Raw genomic sequence first — 15739 nt, forward strand, 5'->3', positions numbered from 1 at the left:
ACCTGACAGAATTCTACATAATTTATGACATTTCAAAAGTATTTTAGCAACTGTTACTGCTGTTAGATACCATACAGAAATCAGAATTCTATGCTATATATAGAGGAACATGTGCCAAGACATACAAACTATGCTTTTCAAGATTTCAATTAAGCCACTGACAGCACTTGTCTGAAACTAAAGTAGGCATAACTATAATTAGTTGTAAATACGAGAAACATTTTTTCAGTCTTTCACTTCAAAACCATATATACTAATATGATACATTAATTACAGTAAAAGAAGTAAATTTAGACCAATGTGCAAGTGTATGCACAATGTGCAAGTGTGCTACACACTGGGTCACTCAGTGAAGTAATTATAATTTCATCTGCTGTATGGTTTTATGTCAGCTTCTGAAAACACAGAATTCTAAAATGCATGCAACCTGAACCACCCACCATCCCAGAAGATGATGTGCTGCAACTTAATTTTCAGTGTTACCTCCTTCCTCCTGCCTTCCCCCACCTCCCGCCCATTTTCTAAGGGAAGAAAAGATACAGAACAGAGGAGTGAGGACAATCTTCCATGATAATCAGCATCAAAAACAAGCACAAGAAGCCCACATGCTATAACTTTTCAGAGATATGAAAAGCTATGAAAATGTATCATTATCTCATGATATATTCAATGTGACATTAGCTACAGCAAAAACAAGTTAGCAGCTAACATGAAGGGATTTGATTACTCATTACAGTTCATTCACTGCAGAGAATCATGAAAATGGATCAGTACAGAGGTAAATGATCCTTACCCCAATGACAACTTCTCCATGTTATTGCTGAGGAAAAGAGTGCAGTAGAACTTAGGTACTTTTTTTGCATAAACTTACACCTGTTCTATAAAAAGAGAAGTGTTACTAATGCAGATGTTATTTTGTATGTGTTGACCACAGACTCTTCACTGCTGGTCTGCAAGCATCCAGGTAAACTCAGGCTTCTTTTCAACCAGAACCATCTTTTGCTGCACTGTCTCCACATTATGATACCTGCTGATACAACAAAGTTGCTCTTTGTATGAGTACAGTGGCAGGAATCCTCAGCTGCAGAAATTCCAAACACGGGAACAGGAGGTATGTCACCACATGCATTATGACAGCCCCTCTAAGTACTGCAGCTATAGGAGGTTAAGTTGCTTGGAACACTTCATCATTCTGAACCTAATCACAGCAATTAGCAAGAATCCTTACTCATTTTACCACATGTTTGATGAGCACAAGGATCTAAAATTCACAGGAAGGCAGAGAATCAAGAGACATTTCATTGGAAGGACCACTAGAGATCATCTAGGCCAAGCTCCCATTCAAGTGGAGATTATTACCAGCATTAAGCAGGAAAAGCCTTGGTTTTGATCCATCATGGTCTAGAAACCTGAAAGTATGAAGATAACAATCTCTCTGAGGCAACTTTTCCAGTGCTGCTCCATTCCTCCTAGAATGTTTCTAGAAGGTCTAAGAAAGACCACGTTTGAAGGTTCAAAAGCTCAGTTCCATAGAAAGCAAGTTCTTCTTCAAGTCAGAAGAACTTTGGCCATTAAATCACAGAATCAATGCAGGTGAGAAAGACCTCTGAAAATTATCTAGACCAAGTTATGTTGCTCCAGGCCTTACCAGTCATGTTTTGAGTATCTCACAAATAGAAAGTCCACAACGTCCTGACAACCTTTTCCAGTGTTTAACTAGACCCACAAAGAGAAAGGTTTTTCTTATGTTTAAATGGAATTTCCTGTGTTTCACTTTGTGCCCATTGCCCTTGTCATGTCACTGGGCACCACTGAGAAGAGCCTGGCTCCATCTTCTCTACTGTTTTCTGTCAGGCATTTCTACACATTGATGAGGTTCCTTTGAGCCTTCTCTCCTCTAGGTTAAACCTCAGCTCCTCGAGACAATCCCCATGTTACACACTCCAATCCCTTAAATCTTTTTGTGGCCTTTCACTCCAATACATTTCTGTCTCTTCCAAACACCTGCATGTGACTGTTACACTCCCTTCTGTATTCAATGTTAAAATAATTAAAACCATTAAAAAGGCATCTGGGCAATTAAAGAAGGAAAAAATCCACCAAAATTTGTCACCCACACATAGTCCAAATTTCCAGAAACTTTTACTGATGTTAGAATTAAATGAACATCTTCATTTATTCAATATTCAGAGACTTTTAAAGGCATCACAGTGCTAACCTAGTGCCCATTGGGTAATGACTGTTAATAGTGCACGCACGAAGCAAGCATAGTGCATGCTTTATAATTCCACAGAAAGCCTTCAGTAATTTTTTTACATTCATGAAAGGCAGTTAGAATTAATTTCCCTAGAGAAGCTAGGAAAGAAATCTACCTTTAGTAATTTCAAGTAAACTTCAGCTATGCATTAGGGGAAAAATACCTGAGATCACAAAACATACAAAATGCATGCAGTTTTCTATTCTGTAAGCACAACATCTCTCTGTACAAACTAAACAATTTCACATATTTGCTACCATTACAGCTCTGCAGCTCTGAATAACATCAACCATTGTGGTATCTTCTGCTGGCTTAGAATTTATTACGCTACGAATATAAATGCAAGCAGGCAGACAAATTCACTCTGCTTCAGGGATATAGATGCTATTCAAGCTCATAAATGAAGAAACATAGCAATAAAGATTAATGATCCAATCCTGCAAGATTATGTAATCTTCAAATGCATTTCAATGCAAATCAAGATAAAACAATTTGTCACAAGTTTATGTTCTAAATATCATCCCATGCACACAAAACCCTCAAAAATCCTAATTCTCTGCCCTGCCTGCAAGATTGCAGGCTAGGAAACAAGATTCAACATTGTTCTTGCCAGTAATTTTCAACGCTACACAGTCTGTGGTTGGTTAGGTCCAAACAGTGAGAGAAAAGCAGGATCACCAGGATGCTTTCAGCCTCACAGGAGCACCACCATTTCCTGAATGAGGTAATTCCAGATACACATACAAACTGCTATCCCAGTGTGCTTGATAGGTTCACACACTATTCAGGACCGTAGCAGGGGAAAAGGAGCTGCAGATAACCAAATTGCTCTGCATCTGCACTCTGCCCTTTACTGACACCTGTCTCTCCCTCCTTCCATAGAAGAGATGCACACACAGTCTTGTTACACTCCACAAGATGGAAACAGATTGCTGCCTAACATCAGCACAGTGCTGATGGTTCTGAGGAATGATTACAATTGAGATCATACTACCACAAATTGCTTTGGGGCTGTTACTGGTTGGTGCCTTTCTGGTAGACACAAGGAATCTCTTGGTGCTTTTGCTGTACCACTCATGTACAATTAGCAACAGTTCTGTCAGAAATACACAGATCTCATGTTGTAAAAGTGAGCACATGGCAAGAAAGGGCCTGTGACAAACATATAACTATATAACTGAAGCTACATGGTTCATATGAAAAACCATGGAGAGAAGCTGTCCATTATTATAAGTTTTGAGAAAAACAGAACTCCTGCACAGCTAAAGGAACTGGTCTTCCAAATCAAACTAAAAGCTGTATCTTACACAAAGAGATCACTTCTGATGATTTCATTTCTAATTTGTAGTCTGCCTCCCTTAAGGCTTTTGTCAGTAAGCAAACTGTCCATTAGATGCCCACTGCTGACTGGTAACATCATCTTTGACTTTCATCAGTGAAACACCAAAATAATGCTCCCTGCATGCTCTTCAGTCTCTCTCTTTCTCTTTTTTCCTTTGAAACTGTAGACTATAATAACAGTATCTGTTTCTGTCAGGAAAAAAAGAACCAACCAAACCACACCACAAACACAACACAGGAAGAGCCCCTTCCCTCAATTATAACTAAACTAAATTGTAAAATTTCAGGTTTAGTACCAAAGAATCATTTGAGATATATTATGTTTATGTCAGCATTGTCCTGTAAGTTATAATTTTACAGCTGCCTAAAATTAAAATTTCAAATTAAATTCTGAATGCCAAAAAATGAAAAATAAGAAATTTGAGGTTAGGGCATAAGGAATCTGCAGACTTGGCTCTAAGTTTCTCACATTGTGTTAACTTTAGGCAGTCTCCAAAGTTTCTCCATTCCTTTAGTTTTTGCTTATGAAAGAAAACATATACTTCCAATGTTTCTCACATGTTTTACTAAATCAAATTAAGCCTTGAAGTACATAAATACCTTTAAACAAAGGATGCTGCATAAACAGAATTCTTAGAAGACCAAACTGCAATACAAATTGCAGAAAGATTTCACAGCAAAGTAAACATTCAGATTGTAGTATGAGTTTTTCTTTATAAAATACTTGTGATGTAAAAGTTGTTGACATTTTCTATATGTTATTTTAAAAAGTATACATTTCTTTCTCATTGTTAGCATGAAAAATACTCTGCTCCTTTACATATACAAAAAAGCCCAAACCTTGGAACCCAACTTCCATAAATATCCAGTATCTCACTGCAGCAGCTGCTATATGCATCAAAAGCTACCCTCAAAATGATGCTGCCCACACATAAGGATTACTCACTTAAACCAGATAGAGGAAGTTTAAAGTAAGGGTAAGCATTACTTTTACACCAAAAGAAATTGAGAAAAAAAAACAAACGTCAAAGAGTTAAAGTTAAAAACCACACTTCTGGTCATAGCCAGGGAATTTCAGCTTCTATTTCCTATATGACCATCAAAGAAATGGACTGTGTGCTTGTGTGTTGGGTACCAAAGATATTAGTGTACATCAGGTTTCCCACCAAAAGGATTTTTCTGTTCAAAAGGTTTTGAGTTTCTCTGAAGAATAATTTATGACAGCAACAGATTTGCAATCACAAAACATTTGACTCAAAATTAGTCCATTTTCATGGTTTAAGCTTAAAAATTTCCATTCATACATGCATGCACATCTCCCATTACAGTGCCCAGCTGTCATGCACTGCAGCAGTTGCTTCCTTTGTGCTAAAAAAAAAAAAAAAAAAAAAAAATCCCAATCTACACCCTTCTCCACTGCATGAGCTTTGGAAGGTTTTTTACAGAGCTATACCAGTCCCTCAGGTGATCTTTCACGACCCATATATGAACATTCCTATTTGCATACACCTTAATGTTTACCTATATATTTAAAGTAGCTGCCTTTTTTCTTTTTATTTTGTGTGTATTTATATATATATCTTACCTTTTAATGTATTTGAAAATACTTTTATCTTGAAACAGATTTCATATTCCACATTCCCACCCCCCAAACATCAATTCATAGCAATTCCTTCTGGTGCAAAATATTGGAGACAGAAGAATATTGAAAGAATTGTATGTGCTCCAAGCTTGCCACAGTTTTTGCTGTGGTAATTATGACATTTCATATCCAACTATAGACAGCAAAACTAAATTAATACCAAACAACTGAGATTTCACACATAACATAGCTTGCCCTATGCACAATGTGAAAGTGAATCACCTGTACCTTCACACTAGCACTGACTAGTTACTGACTAGTTAGTACATTTTCCATGCACTGGAACTTACATGGTGAAAAAACCTGTAAATTAACTTGGCATCCAGAGAATTCCCTCAACATCCGGATCAGGAATATGTCACATTTTGTCATCTATGTATCTAACTGAAGTGCTCATCTGGTGACATATCAAAAGGCAGAATTGTTTTTCTTTTTGCCTGTACTCTTATCCCAACTCTGCTTTTTTTTTTTTTGCAATCACTTTTGCTCTTCTCCTGATGTCATTTCAGGTTTCATCAAAATTATTTTTGCTAAGGAGAACATTGGTATCTAGGAAAAGAGATCTCTTTCCCCCAAACTCTGAACTTTGGTGTAGTATTAATAAAAACAAAAAAAAGGGCAAGATGATCTGAAATCCCTATACTACAGCAATCTTTGATCTGTGTCAGAGATTTCCATAATTTGCTTTGGCTGCTAAGCAACAAATTAAATATGATTTGGTATATTTAAATGCATTATTCCTCCTACTTCTGACTGAAAAAAATACAGTTATAATAATGCTGTTGGCACAGAGAAATAGTCTTGAGCAAAGGTCCTGTATTTCAGCAGGTGTACTCATTGTGAGCCAAAGAATATATATTTGTTTGCCCTGCAGTAAAAATGAAGAAATACAGGGAACGTAATGTCCTACAATCTATTTCCAGAGTCACTATTGTTTGGAATGTCATCATACCTACAGGGATTACAAATTTGCCTGAATTAGCTCATGGCAAAATAATAGGCAAGACAAACATAAGACAGATAAGTAACTCCACCTGCGGGTCTCTCTTTCAGATCAACTAGTTTATTGGGAATTCAGCACTCCATTCTGAGATTTTACACTTGTGGACACTACATTTCCAGCTGAGAAAGTCAACTGAACAAAACCAAGTTTAGTATCCATCAAAAATACCCCCTGCTCAGAAACCAGAAGTACGACGCTAGTCTTTCGATTCTAATATGCTATTACTGTAATAAAGCACACAGACAAAAAAATGTAATGTGGAATTGCAGTAAAAGTACAGTGAAATCACAACAGACCTTTGTTTTCCATTCTACGTGCACCATAAATTCATGGAATCACAGAATGGTTTGGGTTGGAAGAGAACTCTAAAGAGGTCTGCCTTTTTAGGGAAAGGGACACTTTCCACTAGACCAGACTACTCAAAGCCCCATCCAACCTGGTTTTAAAAACTCCCAAGGATGGGGTATACACACCTTCTCCAGAAAACCTGTATCGGTGCCTCGCCACCATCACAGTGAAGAATTTCTTCCTAATAACTAATCTAAACCCACCTTCTTTCAGTTTGAAGCCATTCCCCTCACCACATGCCCTCCAGCTCTCTTGCAGTCCCCTTTAGGTACTGGAAGGTGATGTAAGGTCTCTCTGACACCTTTTCTTCTCCAGACTGAACAACCCCAGCTCTCTCAGCCTGTCTCCATAGGAGAGGTGCTCCAGTCTCCTTTGATCGCCTTCATGGCCTCCTCTGGACTTGTTCCAACAGGTCCATGTCCTTCCTGTGTTAGGGCAAGTGCAGAGCTGGATGCAGTGCTCCAGGTGGGTCTTAGGAGGGCAGAGCAGAAGGGCAGAATCACCTCTCTTTACTGGCCACGCTGCTTTGGATGAGCCCAGGACAGAACTGGCTCTGGGCTCTGAGCACACGTTGCTGGGTCACGCTCAGCTTCTCATCCACCAGCACCCCAAGCCCTTCTCCTCAGGGCTGCTCTCAACTGAATCACTGCCCAGCCTCCATGGATTGGCACTGCCCCAACCCAGGTGCAAGACCTTGCACTTGGCCTTGTTGAACTTCATAAGGATGAGAAAGTTTCTCAGAAGGCAAGAGAAGAGACCAGTCATATCTATGAACCTTCCATTTAAAACACAAAATAAAGTACTGTTAAAGATGGAAAATAACCTTTGAGTTCAGAGAAGGAAAGGAACACCCAGCTTCCTTTCACATCCTTAAAGTGACTATGTTAAATGTGAATTGAAAGCAGGCAACAGCATTTGGTGTGTGGGCAGGAGGCTTGCTTTGCTACTACCACTGTTTGTCATACGTCTACCAAATATAAGCACTTTTGGTTCTAATCTTGCAGTATTAGTTGATAAAACAGTAACAAAACCATCAGAATCACAGGAAAGTTTTATTTGTAACGTCTTAGTGTCTGTTTCTGAGACCAAAATGCTCCTGCATTCTTTGTCTCAGTCACAGTAACTTTCTGTGCACACTTTATTCAAATTATTCTTTATTAACAATGTCATTACCAGATGAACATTAGCCTGTAGTAACACCTTTGTGAGGAATATTTGCTTTATTTATCTACATCATTATGATGGATGACTTTAATTTCAGCTGCAATATTAAGGAAAAATAAACTACTAGATTAGGTTGTCAGAAAATGTCTTTTAAAATTTCCATGAACAAAAGATTAACAAAATTAATTTCTTCACACACAGATCTATCAGACCTCATTCCTCCACTCTCCATTCAAATTGTATCTTCAAAAGAAATACTTAAGATGATAAGAGGTTTATCTCATAAGAGTTTGATCTCATTATTTATGTAAAATAATCCCAATTTTAACTATATTAATCAAAACAAATTATTATGACAAATATATTTTAAATACATGGGTATAAAGCAGGTTTTATTGTAAATATTCACAATGTGACTGTAATGTTGTTTTTGATATATCTGTTCATTTTTCCTCATCTGAAAGCTGCTGGTATTCACATCCCCCAAAAAATAAGCATTTATTTGTCTATAAAAAAGATTCAACACATAGTATATGCATGGACAGTCTTTACTGGGATGACATCCTCAAAGGCTAACAGAGAATAACACTGAGTTAAAGTGATTGTATAACCAGTGCTGGAATTACTACTAAGAAATTCCAGATGTTTTGGCACTATACAACTGTTCAGTAGAAATAACTTCTCATCACTGCAAAGATGAAAATTAAAAGAGATGTATTCCTTTTCCTGGTAATTTACAAGTTTGGAAATTCACCTTTCTTCTCTAAGACATAAATCTAAGGAAGCCCTTTGGGGACTGGGCCTTCAAGATGTTCAGGACCATTTTTCTTTCACATTTCCAAGTCCTTGATTCCTGAATCATCTTTAAATTATCACAGATTGTGAGAAGTGGTGGACATATAGCTTTCATCTTGTTTGGCATGGAAAAAAACTCCAGAAAACCCTAAACAAACAAAATCCAAACAAAATCTCATACCCAAACTGACTGTATGATAGTGGAAGGAATGACCTGGAGATACCTGAGGAATGAGTCAGCTGAAACAGTGGAAGTACAAGGAGAAAGGGCTGACAGCTGGCAGGACAAGTGGCAGCCCTGCTGAGAAGGACCTGAGGGTTGCAACAGACCCAGATCCTCAGCTGAAGACAAGCCAACAAAGCCTTTTCATCAAAACAAGGCAAATGGCACACTGGGCTGTATTAGGAAGAAAAATAACAAGCCAGAAACAAGAACAAACAAAAGAAAAGTTACCATTCTACTCTAACTCAGTACTGGTAGGGAAAACCTAGAATACTGGTTTTGGGATTCCAGCTTCAAGAAGACTACTAGGAAATTGGACAGGGCCCTCCTGGATGGTAAAGGGCTGAGAACTGCTAAGGGATTAAAAGAATCAGGAAACACATATATGGAAAAATTAAACAAGTTTTCCTAGTTTTATGGTAATTCTCTTAGAATTATAGGACTATCTCCCCCTTACAGTTGTTTCAATACAAAATAAAACATAAGGAAGACCGGAATTACTACTAAAATACAATGTGTCCCATCAGCTGAGGCATATAACATATGAAGAAATGGTCTGAATTAAATGAGTCCTGTTGATGTACTAAGATTACTTTGTGAGAAGAATGTAATGCAAAATAAACTCCCTGCTCTCCCTCCCCCCAGCACTACTTTAATGTTTTATTTTAAACTATGCATTTATTTCTTCTGGAAAAATAAACAATTACAGATGTCTGTCTGACATGGCATCAGATTGCTGATAACTAACTTATGCATGCAAACTGCTTATTAGATTTTAGAATAATCTCTTTCTACCATCTTACAGAATTGACGGCATAAAATCTTATTTCATTTGAACTGTCACTGTTATTGCCTATTTTATTCTAAACTCTCTCATCCCCAAGTTCATTAATACTTTCCCCATCGATAGTGTCACATTTACAATTAAGAAGTTAATTGAAAGTATTCACAGAATAGGGTGTCTCCAGTTTGAAATAACTTATTTACAAGAATTATTTCCTCTGAAAAACAGTCCTGGTTTAAGAATAAGGACCAGCTACCGCTGAGATTTTAGAAAGAATGGTCTGTGTAGAATACTCATCGCCATTATTTCTGACAAAAGCCCAACTGTAAAGTCCAGTTCCAAATCTACACAGATGCCTTATTTTCTTACTTTGCTAGTTTAAAATTAAGCATACTGTGATGAGAATGAAAAAGACAGCTTCTGTCTTTAATGAGAAACTTCAGGAATTCCCTGCAGCCACTCAACTTTCCCTGCTTCTTTTTATAAGGAGCCTGATTCTATTGAAATAAATTACAAAGCCTCCTTGATTTCACCAGTGCAGAAATAGATTTGACAAGAATTCTTGGAAAAGTTTTGCATAAATCTGCAATGAATACTTCGGCAATAATTTAATAACAACTTTTTAAGCAGCACAGATAGAAATCCTGAAATTTCTACCCCTGTTTCTACTTCAAGCATGCAGGTAAAATTTTCTGAAGAGAGTATTAATCCAAGCAAAATACAATTCAACACAAAAAAACCCCCACAAAAACAAAAAGACCTTGGATGAGTACCCAATCCTGCTTACTCTAAGACCACACAACTGCAGGGTGCCTCGAATGCAAGAACAATCAGCAGGGACTGCTTAATGAAATTGGTACCTCAAGAATTTCTTGGCAATCTACATTCTAACAAGCACATTTCTGAAAATCAATGAGTCTTACAGATATTAAAATAAAAATATTGTCTATATATATATTACAATTAAAATATATACACATAAAATTCATAATTTTTCAAAATACAGACATAGAAGTGAAACAGAGACAGACTTCCTGCCTCAAGTTCAGTGTCCACAGTGCAAGCATTTTATACAACATATAAGCCTAAGTTAGTCATAAAGTTTCAGACTGCATAATGTTCTTAAAACCAGACACTGCTGAGGCTTTGTGTAGATTGTTAACATAAGGCACTGAAGCCTCATACCCAAACTTAAATAACTGGCTCTGCAAAACCTTGTGTTGCTATCTTTAAGGAAAAAAGCATGTCAGGAAGTAAGATGAAAACCTAACAGATATTCTGAGACTATAGGATGAATGACAATGGCTAACAAGATATTAGACTGACTGTCTAGAAGTTCTTCAAATAAAACAAATATTGCTTATAAATAAGCTCTACTAATACCTACAGGCCTTTCAGTTCTGCTTAGGGTTTCAAATCTCAAGTTGCAGCTTAATTTAGTTTTGTATCCCATAACCCTCTTCCCTTACATTTTTGGACGATTGTAAATTCAGGTGGTTTTATTTTCCTAAATAAGGCCTTGATTTAGGAAGGATCTGCATGTTGATGCTCTGCATCCTTAGTATTTTTGTTACCTTTCTCTGCTTGCTTTTTTCCTTCCATTTTGTTTTCAGTCATATTTTCCACTGATTATATATAGTTGTATACAGGATTTTATTTCTCATAAAGAAGGCTATTTTCCTTTCCCTAACTGCTATTCTCTATCTCTTCTCAAATGTACACATCTGCATGCTTGAGCTCTCTTCCAAAGCTTCTTCACCTCTCCTTTTTTCCTAAATTGTTTATCAACATATCACATTTATCTTCCTTTTCCCCTTTCCCAGCTCCCAGATTCATTTCCTCCTTATAGCATATCTTCTATCCTTCAATCCCTCTCCATTCTTTCAGCTTCCTTCACAGTGCAAGCAATCTATATATATATAAAGCTATCAACATTTAATACATCATTAAAGAAAACCTTGAGAATTTTACTAGCAATTTCAAAAGGGTGGGGTCTTTAAATAATTTAAGAGAAAAAGTGGCAGTTTTAAAACTTAATTTTCCTAGAGGAGAAATCACACAGAAACCTCCATTGCCCTTCAAATTCAGTAGGCATTTGAAAAAATTCGCTAGTGCTTGTTTTTTTCTATTCCATCTGACTCCTCCCTAGTTTCTTGCTGCACTGCTTCACCAATCTTAACTCAGTGATTAAACTTCAGTGCCTTCACAGATAATGTCATATATTGATCCCACTCATCCATATGTCTTGCAGCTTCATCACACCAGGATGTGATCACAGACAACTACGGACATCATAACTCTCATTCCAGGCTGAAGGGAACCAAAAAAAATCTTTCTCTTTTTCACACATGGCAGACTGACCGCAACAGGGGTTTCCTCATGCCTGCAGAACATTTCTCAGATTTAGCTTTTATCCAAGGAGGGACAGAAATTAAGTAGATAGAACACACTCGCAAAACAAAATGTGAAATTAGTGGATTCAAATTATGACTGACTAGTCTGTGATCTTGTCTCAGCCTTGTAAGTGAAAGAGAGGGGGCATTTTGCTAATGCATTTTTAGCTACAAGTTTTCACTCACCTCTTACTTAGTGGTTAGTTTTTTCTTCATAGTAGTCATTAGGTTTCTTGCCAAAAACTAGGCTTCAGAAAAGAACTTTGAAATCTCCCCAGCTCACCCCCATCCAAAGCCCATCTAATTAGTTGCATTAACCAAGAGGCCCTTAAACCAAACTTTTTCTTCTTGTGGCAAAACTTGTGGCAAAACTATCCACAGTCTGTAACTGGGAAGAAAAGGAATATGACAAGGTTTAGATTCTGACTTTCCACTTTGATGTTTTCTAGTAACTACCAATGGGAAAAAAACAAATTCATTGAAAAGCAGAAAAATATAAAGCTTTCTTTTTCAGGAAAATTATTTATTCTATGTAAAAAGCAGAAGGTTATCAAAAAAGTGAGGGGTCACTTGAACATAGCAACTAACACAGAACCACAAACTAAGTAAAGAGGTTATTTTGCACACCATCTTAGCAGATTTCAAGGTTGTATTTTACTTTGCTAAATCTGGCTCATTACAAAAATCTGTAATACTTTAAAAAACGGTTTCCTGAGATGTCCACATAAATTGTGTTATAAAGGTGATTTAGTAATATCCAGAAATGAGACTATTATTGCAGACAACACTTGAGGCTTCCTTTAATTTGGTGGCAGAGTTTTTAAGACTCAGTTGGGAATCTGAGCAAATCTTTGCCAGAACATAACTGCCAACATGATCCTGAGGCTGCTCACTGTTCTCATTAGTAATTTCCTATATTTTCCAAATTCTATTTTTCACTTCTTAAACCTCATTTGTAGTTATTGGTTTCTTCCAGTCTTGAGACAATAATGAGATGAAATCAAATAGACTTCTTCCTTAATAACACTGCTGACCAGACATTAAAGAGAGCAGAGAAGCTCTAAAAGTTCTGCTTGGCTTTCATTATAACAATTACAAATGCTATGAGATGTTACATGACATTTATATTTATTATAGTTGTGAATGGTCACACAGTAATCCTTTAGGATTTCGCACACAAATCACCTATCATTGAAGATGACTAGTCTGACCTTGTGCATCTTTATTTTAAGAAAACTCTTCAAATTAAAAAAAAATCACTCAGGATTATGGTTTTATTTTGTTCTCTCCAAATAGAGTTCTGTCTACAATGAAAGCATAAACAAATCTTCTAAACAGTAACTGCAAAGTTTTGGTTAGAATGATATTCTTTTGTGCCCTAGGTATAAACAAATTAATTGAGTTAGCTAAAAATTTCTTTGCTGAGCAAGCTTTACCTATCATGATATAAAAACACCCTCAAAAAATCCCCATACATATCAGCATTGTTAATAATTTTTAAAAAAACCAAAACCAAAAAACCATATGACATAAGATTTAAAAATTCTGACAGCAAATTTTACCTTCTCTTGATATCACGGAGGCATAGATAACAGAATATTTTGAGTTGGAAGGGACCCACTATGATCATCAAATTCCAAGTCCTGGCCTTGCACAGGGCAGCCCCAAGAATCACACCATGTGCCTTACCAGTAGCTCTTTAAATTATGCTAGTTACACTAGTTATTACAAATAAACCAAAACGTTTATAGTCTTTACATTCTAGAATTTATTGGTCACACATTATTCTTTTGCTATCTTCTTTATCCTGATACAAATTTCTAGCTTTCAGGTTAAAATTCTACTCCCATTAAATGCAGTTTTTTGCTTAGGTACATAATGATGAACTTACAAAAATAAGCACAGTATAACAAATCATTTTAGCAGTCTAACCTTTAAAATATTTGTAAGTGATAAGCCTCACAACTTGAATAACAGTGGACACAAATTCCTTATTACTATTTAGAGCAATTAAGAAAAAAATTTCAAACAGTGACTATAATTTACAATTCATTACTTAGGCTGTTAAAATAATTAAGCTTTCCACATCCATTGAAGTGACCCACCAATTTAAGCAAGCATAGCTTGACACCAGTTTGTACTACATTTACTTGCCTAGCCCTGTGTATGATATCTACACATTAAAGCAAGTCCTGTGTGTCATCATTGCACTTTATCATGCAGGCAACACTTCCCTCTACCACCTCTACAAAGAGAACAAATCATTTTATTTACTGCCTCGCTTAGCAAGGAACAAAAAGCTAAGAACTGTGAACAGTAACTTACTCCACAACTGCGGATCTTTTCTCTTGCTCAAACTAGAGCCTCGGCAAGCATCACCATTTTGTAGAAAAAAAAAAGACAATGGTGAGATGAGGGGGAAAAAACATCAGAAGACTAATGAAATGCTTCTTTTAGTGTTTACCTGACCAAAAAAAAAAAAAACCCAGACAAGGACAATGAGAAGAGTTTAATTTTTTAAAATTATTTTTTCAATTATTTTTCAGTTATTTTTTGCTTACATGTTTTAATCTGAAAGCTCAAAAATTAGAAGTCAACATTTTGTCAATGTCTGCTAAAACATGCTGTCAACTTAAGTCAATTTTTATTGTTTGGAGTGCAGTTATTTTTAGAAGAATTATATTTAGGAGTGAGTTAAACTAGCCTGTTCACATTGCACACTACTGCTTAATATTTCTGACAGTAGCTGTTGTCTTTCTTTTATGGCCAACTTAAAAAAAAACATTAAGAGAACTACACTCTTGAGATCAGAGTACAGCTCTAGAAGTTGTTTAATGGCTGAGTGAATGCAACTACTATTTCAAGCAGTAACGTGGATTGCAGAGGTCAGCAAGGGCTGAAGGGAAATGTTCACTTCAATTAGTTTCTAATACCTTAAGATCAAAATGTTCTGACAAAGAGCAATTTATGAATTCCATGAAATATCCATTATATACATGCCACAACAGACCATTAAAGTGACTCAAGGCTCTTCAGCCTCTAAAAAGCAGCAGTCACACAACATCTGCAGAGATCTCTTTCTCCATGACAGCAGCTGTCAATCTGAGGGGCTTTTAATGTTGCACTGAAACACAATGTCCCCTTACAGATAAGGAGGCCATGCTGGGTAGGTGTGACAGACCAGGGATGGCAAGCACTGAGGTGAGAAGAAAGGCATTAGGTGGCATTCTCTAAGGGAAAGTCACCACTGCCCTTTAGCAAAGCTGCAGTTTTGGGTACCTTCCTCTCTCCACTGAAAGACAGTGAACTATCGCCTCTCTGCATTCCTCATTCTCAGCTGTTTTGTGGGTATACACAGAGGTACACTGAGCAGGGATAGTCAAACCAAGGCAGTGTTTCTCAAACTGAAATGTAAACAATGTAAACAATGCTCAGCAGCTCCAAGGAAAAAGGTTTGAAAACTACTTGTTTTCGAAAAAGTTCAAGATCCAGTCTTATCAGCTGCATCACAGCAGTGAAGGTTTGCAGCGCACCACCAGATTCAGGAAGAGATGCTTAAGCAGATCTGGCACTGAAAATGGGGGAACAACACTCATAGGTGTTGAATTTTTTGCTCAAATTCTCTCTGCTGCCTGTAGGAATAAATCACCTTCATAAATTCATGCTCCATTGCAATAAAAAAAGCTGAGGGTAAATCAGCACTTACAGAGGTGTTGTCTTTAGAAGAGTGAGAGGAAAACACTGTGACTTCACACTTAATACACACACAGAAGAACATGATCCTGCTGA

At 36.8% G+C, this 15739-nt stretch overlaps 1 protein-coding gene across 5 annotated transcripts in view; it reads right to left on the reverse strand.

Annotated features, from left to right (window-relative positions):
- The window catches only part of WASF1 (WASP family member 1), an 86607-nt gene that overhangs the window by 59597 nt on the left and 11271 nt on the right, over positions 1-15739 (reverse strand). The window contains exon 1 of one of the 5 annotated variants that reach the window (XM_064412909.1): positions 794-1060. The exons of 3 other annotated variants lie outside the window; for them this stretch is intronic. In XM_064412909.1, coding sequence (XP_064268979.1) covers positions 794-813 — 20 coding nt within the window. In that variant the 5' untranslated portion in view covers positions 814-1060. Of the gene's footprint in view, positions 1-793; positions 1061-15739 lie in introns of those variants that run through there. One more of the 5 variants, XM_064412908.1, reaches the window with a different exon arrangement.

The sequence above is a fragment of the Passer domesticus genome, chromosome 3, assembly GCF_036417665.1.
Source record: "Passer domesticus isolate bPasDom1 chromosome 3, bPasDom1.hap1, whole genome shotgun sequence".
NCBI lineage: Eukaryota > Metazoa > Chordata > Aves > Passeriformes > Passeridae > Passer > Passer domesticus.